General features: G+C 36.3%; 1 protein-coding gene across 1 annotated transcript; it reads right to left on the reverse strand.

Annotated features, from left to right (window-relative positions):
• Positions 1 to 3,829: 3,829 nt before the first annotated feature.
• Positions 3,830 to 4,666, reverse strand: LOC134844929 (uncharacterized). Its single transcript, XM_063861754.1, has one exon. It carries the CDS (start codon positions 4,664 to 4,666, stop codon positions 3,830 to 3,832), a length of 837 nt encoding a protein of 278 aa, XP_063717824.1.
• Between the last annotated feature and the right edge of the window lie 5,763 nt (positions 4,667 to 10,429).

Below are 10,429 nucleotides of genomic sequence, written 5' to 3' on the forward strand. Positions count from 1 at the left end.
AAGGTGGATTGTATCTCCAATTAGTCACTTCGTGAGCGAAATCAATAGAGTAAGTTTTTCCATAACTCAATGCAAGCAACAAATTTTTTCTGATCACCCACAAAAATTGTGCCGCTTTCGGAAAGAAACTTTGAGGGAGTGCCGCACCTTGCAAGGAATCTCTCGATATTCATAATGAAGGAGCTTAAGTCGAGAGGTGTAACCGCTTCAATGTGTATCGCTGTAGTCATGAGGCAAGTGAATAAAACCCCCATCTTTTCTCAGTATTTCTGCGTATCGGAATTTAGAATAAACCGAGGTATCCAACTCCCATAATACAGAGAGGACTTGCTTGTAACCCAACCTGTCGACCGGCAGATCAAAACATAATAGGGTAGACGGTTTTGACCCAAATATTTGGCAATTTTGGTGTTTTTTTAATGGTTTAACCACAATTCAGCAACCTCATTTCGATGGGGAACGACTAAGACTGTGCCAGATAGACATTTTTGTTACGCTAAACCTAACTCTGCGGTTTTTATCTCGATGGTGTTTGAGTGGATGTATAAGAGCGAGAGCAGCATATAAAACAAAATTGCCACATCAAGTTTTTCTTTTACAATTGAGTTTTTAGTAATTTTCCTCGGTAAAACTCCGTAAAGAAAGATGCAAGCTCAAAATAGATGTCAGTGTCACACGAAGGACCTTCATTTTACTCGGAGCATACTGATATCCCTCATGTCTGGTTTGAAAGGATAATGAGTAATTTTTGATATACTCGGGCCTTTAACCCAGCTCTTTCCTTGAAGGCTTCCGAAGAAATCCTCCGTGTACCGGTATCAGCTAGGTTATCACCACTAAGTAAAAATTGCCATTGATTAATTGTGGTAGACTCCAGAATGTCATCAGTGCGTTTGTCAGTTTGTCAACGAAGACAAGTAGTTTGTTGCACGAGTTAAGCCAATGCAGAACTGTGGTACTGTCTGTCCACATAAGAAAATCAGTAACATTAAGAGGGCAATTTTAAATTTTCTTCATTCAAACGGGTTCCTGAAAGAGCTGCTTGAAGCTCCAGTTTCGGCATCGAAAACGTTTTCATAGGCGCTATGCGGGCCTCGGCAAACACGAAGGCTAAATCGAATTTGTGGGAACTCGAGTAAACTCAATTGTAAAATACAAAAATGCTCTGGCAATTTTGTTTTATCTGCTGCCCTCGCTCAGACACTTCTGCTCAAACTCTATCAAGATGATCAGTCCCGCTGAGATAGAGTTGCCGGAACAAAAATTTTTCTATCCGTCTCAGCAAAGACAACAGAATTGCCAAGTTTTCACCTTTAATTAGCCCAGCTAGAATTTTTTGCTCGACTGGGCGCATCAGTCGTTTGGTTGATACCAAATATGATAGTAAGCATCCAATAATAAAATTAGATGCATGCCACCCTTTGGTTTGGTTGAAAACGAGACATTTGCTTAATAAGCATTTCAATCAAGGCTTGGATTTTATGCGTGCATTTTGAACCTCAACGATCAGAAGCTTCGTTGGTTGCTCAGAAACATAGAAAATATTTGTTTGACATGCCGGAAGCGAAACGCTAAAACCGTCTGCCCTATTTTGTTTGATCTGCCTGTTGACAGGTTGGGTTACAAGCAAGCCTCCTTCTTGATTACGGGTGTTGATTACTTCTGACCGTTCTTGGTTCCGATACACAGAAAAACTAAGAAAAGACGCAGGTTTTTATTCAGTCACCTCACAACTACAGCGGTACACATTGAAGCGGTTACACTTCTCGACTTAAGCTCCTTCATTGTGAATATCGAGAGGTTCCTTGCAAGGTGCGGCACTCCCTCGACCGTTCTTTTCGACAGCGGCAGAAATATTGTTGGTGTTCAAAAAGAACTTGCTGCTAGCATTGACAATTGGAACAGTTTTGCTTCATCGGTTTCCACCCATAAACGGATTAAGTGTACGACCAAATTCGATTTCAGGGAGTCTACATATTTATTTGGGCAAAAACATGTTTTGTTTAAAACTATCTGCGACCGCTTTTTGCAAAATTGTTTTAGTGCTGACTTAAATCATCCGGACAAGTTAGGCAAAAATTGGTACTTCCCACAAATGTTTTTCAAGTTTTTGCAAAAGTTTTTTTTTAAATATGATTTCAGGGAGTATATATATTTAATTTAGACTAAAATTTTTTTGCTTAAAATTACCTGCAATCGCTTTCTGCGAAACTTTAGTGCTCATTGAATTTATCCGGAAAATTGATCAAACTCATTTCCAGTAAGTCGATATATTCAATTCAGCATGAAATTTTCTTGGAAATTACCTGCGATCGCTTTTTCCAAGAGTTTTTAGTGCTGATTTAAATACTGGAACTTCCTGCGAGTTTTTCTCAACTTGGGCTAAAATTATATAATGAATGATTAGAATAACATTCACCTTAAGTTATCCAAGTTTCATGCTGCACTTTTATTGCAAAATTTGGAACCAAAATATTAGTCAAAAATTTGTCATTTTGGCTTTTTTAGTTTGAGAATTACGCTAAGGTTACCATGTTAATTGACAAAAAATTTATATCAAAAAGAGTCTCTTGCTCAGCCTAACAACGCACTAGAAAAGTACACCCAAAAAAAGTTAAGGCAAATTTGCCTCAAAAAGTACCTTGAAACACCTTAACAATTAAGGTACATTTGCACTACCGTAAGTACACCTTAGCTTACCTTAAAACACCTTAAACATTTACCGTATATTACTTAAAAAAATAATGTGTAACAGCCTTAAGAAACACCTTAAAAAATTATATAGGTAAATTAACCTTAAAAATTTACCTTAAAAAACTAAGTAAAATTCATTCCTATATTTTTTATTTAAAGTTAAGGTTAAGTTACGGTAAATTACCTTAATTCAGTTAGGGTAAATTTTACCTTTATAATTTTTTTAGCTTAAGTTAAGGTAATGCTAGGGTAAATTTTACCTTAATTTTTTTAACCTTAACTCAATTAGGGTAATTTTACCTTAACATTTTTTCAAGTATAGACAAAATGTGCAAAATAGTTGAAATTTGTTCTAAAGCGAAAATTTTCATGCAAAACTGACCATGGGCTATCAAGCAAAAATATATTCTCTTATAAAGATTTTGGAGCTTTTATCCTCATAGAACGTGGTTGATATTTAAATTTAGATGTATTTTATTTTATGTTATTTTTTTCTTAATCATGTTATAGTTGGGAGTGCGGGAACTGATTAAATGATCAAAAGCCCGAAGTTTATTTATCAGGAGATAGCATTAAAGAGCCATAAGTCGATGATTCGCTTTTAAATAAAGTTAGTTGTGCGTATGATTCTCAGGGGGTTTCGGAGACCCATTCAAAAGCATATTTCCGCAATTTTGAATTGGTAATAATAAAGTGAACTGAAATTTAAAGTACAAGTTACTGCACAAATGGCAATTTTTAAATCTAAGTAATGTAAAACACGAACCAAAATGTTAGAATAGCTTTACAGCTCATATTGCGCATTTTATCGACGAATCATTATCATTACCTTCAGACTATAATTTTCCATTAATTTAATCAAATATTATCCAAATTTGAAGTCAGTTTTAAATCTGCAAGTCTGCGAATAGAGTACCGAAATAAACCTTAAATATTTTCGATATGACACCAAGAAATAATCAGAACAATATTCAAGTAATTATAGAATTTATTTCACAAGACAAAAACGCAAAGTTTGAAATTATTAGAATCGTTTGCAACAAGTTTTTCCCCGATGCTCCTCTAATTGCTAGCAATGGCAAGAATTGGCAGAATCATTTATCATGAGGGTTCTTTTTAAAGCTCCTCTATTGTTTCAAACTTTTGAAGACGAGTTTCTAGTCGCCTGACTTCGGTTGCCGCGATTGTTCAGCCAATCGTGTTCGTTTCCTTTTCCTAGCGGGCAGTATTTGATAGTATGGGCATAATCCCCTGATGCATGGCAAATTGGACACTGATATGCCCTCAAAACGGGACATACGATTATTCCATTGTCACTTTTCAGCACGTGATTGTTGTAAAAATACTCTTCCTCGCCGTTGTTCTTACAGAACACGCAGTAACGAGCAGCCCCTACTTTTTTCTCCATCACCGAGGTTCCGGGAACTCCTAGTGATAGCGAGTTGCTTCGGGCTCCGAGGAGTAACGTAGCGTCATATCGGGTTCCGCAAGGCTGGCTGACGATAGGCGAAGCATTTCTTTCGTCCGGATTCGTCGTGTTCGGGGTGATCAACGGTCCCATACACTCCAAACTCTTCAGAAAGTCTTCATAAGTTAAGGTCATAAATGGTTGTGATCTACTTACAGGCACTGAGTTAATTCGTTGATTGCGATTTCGGTGGCTTGAACGCGGCTCAGCTGGCGGAATCTTGCTTAATGCGCTCGGGAACTCGAACTCTTTTGGCGAGCTCGTTCTTCCGAAAGTTGGACTTTCCACATGCATTATCAATCCACTTGTCAGATATCCAGTGGGCGAGCCAGGATCTTTGTCGCTTCCGAACACACTGCCCTCACTATCCGAGAACCTCTCGCGCTCATGTTCGTTCCAGTAACTGTTGTCGGACTGTGGACTTGCCGACAAGCTGTCATTGGCGCATGACTTCACCAACGCTGCTAGGCCGAATAAATCATCAAAAGGACTGTAATATTGCATAATTCACTGGTTCGAGACTAATTTTTTAAACAAGCGAAACAAGCGATTTTGAATCGACTTCTGGCTGCAGCAAAATTCGAGATGTTTGCTTCTTATTTCGAAGAATCGCTCGGTAAACTGAAGTCGGTGGAACTGTAAAATCGGTTAGAGGTCGAAATTCTCTTGACATTTGGTGGCTAGACCTACCAATAATGAAAACGACAGGTACCGCAATGTCGATCTTTACTGCTTCAAAGAATTTACGAACGATAATCGGAAAGAATAGAAAAATACGCGCGGAATATGAACACAATAGTCGATAAACAGCAAACAAAAACGGACGCCGTTAAATAGCCGGAAAACTATAACAGGTCACGTCGTGAAAAGGGGAGATGTAAAATTAAGTATAAGAACTTTTGTTAGGCAATGATTATGTCATTGATTATGTCATAGTTGGATATTTGTGCGATTGAACACTAAAAAGGAGATAAGGTGTAGACAAATTAGATTGTTTTCAAATGAAAGTTCAAATAAACTTTGTGATTATTTGCGCTTGGTTTAATAGGTATAAACTTGACTGAATTCGTGTTGATTCGCAATTACGATGTGCCACTGCGTTGCCAATACCATCGCGTGGTACTGTTGAGTCTATGGTTGTTGCGGTGTACAGGGACAGGTCTATATAGTCAACTTGGACTTGGGGATTACCTATCGCTGTTTGTGACTTGTTCTAATGACATTTCGAATCATAAAGACTAATAGATGCGGCTGGCTGACTGTAGGCGGTAAATGGTAAGTTTACGTTGGTGTGTATTCAGCAGTACAATTGCAGTGGGAGATCAGATAAGCGTCGACAGAAGAACAATTGGTTAAATTCCAATTTGGATTAATGAATTATGATTCTCAAAAGTTTATTTGCACATGTGCGACCGAATAGCGAGCAATTAATCGTCAAAATATTGAATATCGGGCGATGAGTAAACTAAAACAAAGATATCAGCTAAAATTGGATTTGAGTGTTCATAACGCCAAAAAAAACAGAGTTTAAAAAGTCCTATGTTCAAAAACCATCTTAATAATTAAACTTTTGAAAAAGCTAAAATAACGCAGCGCAAATTTTATGAATGAAAATGAGGTGCTGTGCGTTTGAAACGTTCGAATTGGTTTTCCAGGTTATTGGTTGCGCGTATTGTGACCAAATTACTCAGAAGTTGGAACAACTACTGAAGTAGTTATTGACCCACATGCAGCCAGCTGACACCATACAATGAAATAGGTTTGGAGGCTTTCCCGACCACAATAACCCACATTTTATCCCACGGTGGTCCAGAATTAGAATTAAATTCAATTTTTATTCTCGGTGCCGGGAATTTTCTTAGGGTCAGCAATTTAGATCTATCCTTAATGTTAGTGCTATCAGAAAGCGACGCAGCTGCGGTTATCAACATGAATTTCAGTTCTCTAGCTTTTTTTGCCAATGAAAACAAAGTATCTTTTTCTCAAAAACAGAATAACGGGGGTTTTTGTAAAGTATTACGAGCTTTCTAAACTTGTGTCCGCTTTATTAATTTTGAACTTTTTTTGGTATTTCCTGAAAATATTTCGACCGTTTCTTATCTTTTTACTGCATTAGTTTTCTTTGCCCGACTGACCCAGAAAAAAAGTCGGCGTCAGTAGTCATCGTATATAGACAGTCATCATTTACAGACAGTGCAATTATATGATCACAAGTTCTCCAAAAGGTGGTATCAACTTTTCATATCGAACTACAATAATTGTACCTACGCTGCTTTGTTAACGGAGCCCAATTTATTGGATTACGTCACAAATACCATTTTTTGGTTTTTGGTTACGTCACAACCCAATTTTTAGCCTTCGAGTTCCACAATTCTTCTAGAGCCTCCTTGAGTTCGAAAATGCTTTGCATGTGAGAGAGAATGAACGTGGGTCATTCGAGACGAAACAACAGTCCTTGCTTCAAAATACCCAAAAAGTCTAAAAATCAGCAAGTTCGTTTGAAAATTGCCGAAGGTGCAGAGAATTTATAGGCACAAAAGGTGTTTATTTTTGTTGTTTAATTGTTAGTGTTTTAGTAGAGCTTGAAAAAATTAATAAAAAGAAGGTTAACAAAACTACTGCTGAAATCTTGGTAGTTTTATCTGAATTATCGCTATTTCAGTTTTACTCATCAATTCATAATGAGAATTGGTTTTTGAGAGAAAGTGTACTGATTTGGTAGATTCTGAGGGCGTGTCTTAGTCAGACAAATGGCACCAGAGTAGCTGGCAGATGTTTCAATATGCCGAAAAACTTCACGGAGCATGAAAAATGAAAATTTGTCTAGATGATTTATCAACAGACAACCCGTTTTACGAATAACTTATAGAATTTCTTTTGATTCCGTTTTTTTTCTGTCTTAGAAAGAATTAATGCTTATTGATTGATCGGCCTATTGCACTTTTACCATACAAATAACATTTTAAAACAACTCGGCTTATCAATTCAACTGAAGTTCACCTTGGTTCGTGAGATCTTATTTGGAGTGATAAACTCTTTCTGCGCAAATATTCGAAGCTTCTCTACTGTTGTTGGGTTTGTAGGGCGTCGTTTTACGAATAAGAGTTTAACTAAATTTCATAATTTTAGCAGTACGTACGCCGCCAAATTGCGTCACAAGTTTATCACAATTGGAAGATTTACGATGTAGCCATCACAAAAGATGCCCACCCTCCGCCTAATTGATTGTTCGAAAGAGAAAATACGCACTCGAATGCTATCGAGCAAACCTGAACTGCCGGAAAAGTAATTACGAGTTACTACATAAACTGACTTTTGTTGGGATTCGTCTTGTACTCTCGTAAGTTTCTCGCTTCTCCGCTTGAGTATTCGCCGGCTCGCTGCCCTTGACCAATGACGGGTCTAGGACAACAAGCCGACGGGACTTCAAGCCGAAGGGACTTCAGGCCGAAAATTAAACTTTACAAGCACCTCAAATCATTATTTTTTCATCTGTAAAACGTTGCTTGTCAAAATCGTAGGCTATTTTACTCCATAATAAGCGTTATTTATGACAATGAATCACTTGAGATTGGCATCCGTTAATAATATCAGCCGGTTTTTGAAATGCATAAATTATAAACAAGAAAGTTACCTTCAACCGTGTTTTATTTTCAACTTTCCTAAACATCATTTGGAGGCTTAAAATTGAGTATGAGTACGATGAAGTGCGAGTACGATTGAATTTTTTTATTATCACCAATATCTTGGCCTTTGGTTTGCTACCAAAGATTCCAATTGAACTTTGGCGCTAATTCCTTTCAAATTATGATAAAAAAGAGTTGGACCTATTTTCTGCCACATGCACCTTGTGCCACCCGAATAGCTTCTACTTTTGGTTTTGATAGATGAAAGGTCAATATACTAGAAGGAAACAATGAAACAAAATTGTTTGTTCGCGCCAATTATAGAGTCTGTTTCATGTTTCAAGGCTACTTGAATAGTACTCTTGTCTCTTGAGCCTTTTGTTCCTACTGATTAGGTGACTTTTGCACAAAACCGAAGTCATTTTAACAGAAAAAGGAGTTAAAGCAGCACAGCAAAGTTTTGCAGAACAATTGGTGCAGATATGCAATAATTTTTTGTTCCATTTTTTCGTTTTTTTTTCAATACCCGACCTTGATTTCGCAATATTTGAAAATTCATGTATCTGCTTATTTTCTATTAGCAAAGTTATTTTTATGGCCTGTATTTATTCGCTTTTTTGAGATTTTTGCAACTTTTCTTGAGATTTTTCAATACTCAATTCTTATGACTAAAAACAACTGAAAATAAAGTTCGGTCCCTCCATCATGAGGGATCGCAACCCTAATTAATGAGTTAGCAAAAAAAAATTCAGGTAGCAAGGGAATTTGTCTGACTGCTGAGAAACACTGGGTCTAGGACAACAAGCCGACGGAACTTCAGATCGAAGGGACTTCAGGCCGAAATTTAAACTTTACAAGCACCTCAAATCACTATTTTTTCATCTGTAAAAAGTTGCTTTTCAAAATTTTAGGCAAGTTTAGCTCATAATAAGCTTTAGTCATGGCAATGAATCACTTGGGATTGGCATCCGTCAATAAAATCAGCCGGTTTTTGAAAAGCATAGGTTATAAACAAGAAAGTCGCCCTCAGCCCTGTTTTACTTTTCAACTTTCCTTAACATCATTCAGAGGCTTAAGCTTTTTGAAAACGCCAATAACTACTGAAGAAAGATCATGAAAATGAGAAATTCTTCAAAAAAAATTTCAAATTAATCATTTTTCATGACTTAATGTGAAAATGTTTGGCTCCAAATCCCTAATTTTACAATTCGGCTTCAAATCCCGTCAGCTTGATGTCCGGCACCCAGCTTGATGTCCAGCACCCACGACATTGGCCATTATTGCTCCGAAGAACAAACTATTTGTGCTCGGGGCTTTTTTTGTCCAAGATTTCAATGTGTAACTAGACAATTTTTCACCTTTTAACTAAAATTTTTGTCAAGTTTTTTAAATTATTCAAAAAGGCACTGATCCAGTGACTGCAATTTTAAAAAGATAATTATATCTGTGACTATTCTTTTTTCTAGGAGTATGGGGTTTTGAACATTGATAATTTCGCGAACTTCTGTTTACTAACGTGAAATTTCGTGCTTATTTAAGCGTAATTAGCAATCAACACTGCTTGGCTCAGGGCAGAGCCCTGAAAGTTCGAACAGCCTTTTAAGGTCTATGGAGCAGCAATAACACGAAAAAATTAAATATAATGAACTAAAACTAATTTTTTTTAATTTGAATTTTTTTTGTGAAAAACATCCACACACACGCCATATTAAATACAAAGTGATAGATTTTGCTCGGAGGCGGAGCAAAAAGCAAAATGGTCTAAGAGCAGAAAAGTTCCAAGAGCATAAAAACAGAAAAATAATATTTTTTGATGATTTATACGCGCTAATTTTTAAAACAATTATTATAATCGTCATTATTACCTAGAAAATGAATAAAATATGCATTAATTGAAAATATTTATCATTTTTTTTAAATTGAGTTTTTTAAAAACAAATCAATAAAACTATTCAAACTACGCATGAACTATTGCTTCTTTGGTAATATTGACAATTCTTATACTTAATTTACCGATTAACTTATAAAATTTGATAGTTTTCTGTTTTTGTGCTCTCGGACCCATTTTCCATTTATACCATTCTTCTTATTGATAGGCCACCATTTTGCTCCTAGTAACAAGTCAATTATGACAAATAAGCTTCCTTCAACCAATTTGGAATAATTTCTAAGACGGATTAAATATCCGCTTACGCGTTAATAGCGCGAAATATATCGCGCGTTATGTGTCCCAAATTGGCCAAAATGTCAATCGTTTAACCCCCATAACTTCAGGGAAAACAATCAAAAGTAAAATATCGTTTTAAATTTAAGCACACGACCAGGATACTTTTCAAATGATTTAAAAAAATTCAATCAAAAATGGCTAGTTAAAAAGTCAAAATTTGTCTGAAGAACAAAACCACACCGAGCATAAATGTTCCGTTACTTTCGTCACGAAAGTCTGAACAATTGATAATTCCACTTGAACTGAAGCAGGCAATTTGCTCTTTTTAATGCGACTCAAGGTACGCCAGACTCAAATTATATACATATGTATTTTAAATAGCGTATAGCGTAAGAAAAATATGGAAAAACAAATAGTTTGCTTTTTTGTTGAAGTATTTGATCAATTTTAAAAAGCGTTGTCATCGAACTTAAA

This window comes from Symsagittifera roscoffensis, chromosome 4, assembly GCF_963678635.1.
Source record: "Symsagittifera roscoffensis chromosome 4, txSymRosc1.1, whole genome shotgun sequence".
Taxonomy (NCBI): Eukaryota; Metazoa; Xenacoelomorpha; order Acoela; family Convolutidae; genus Symsagittifera; species Symsagittifera roscoffensis.

What these genes read in the sequence shown, in the direction of transcription:
- LOC134844929 (XM_063861754.1), bottom strand. Translation starts at nt 4,666, where the DNA reads ATGCAATATTACAGTCCTTTTGATGATTTATTCGGCCTAGCAGCGTTG.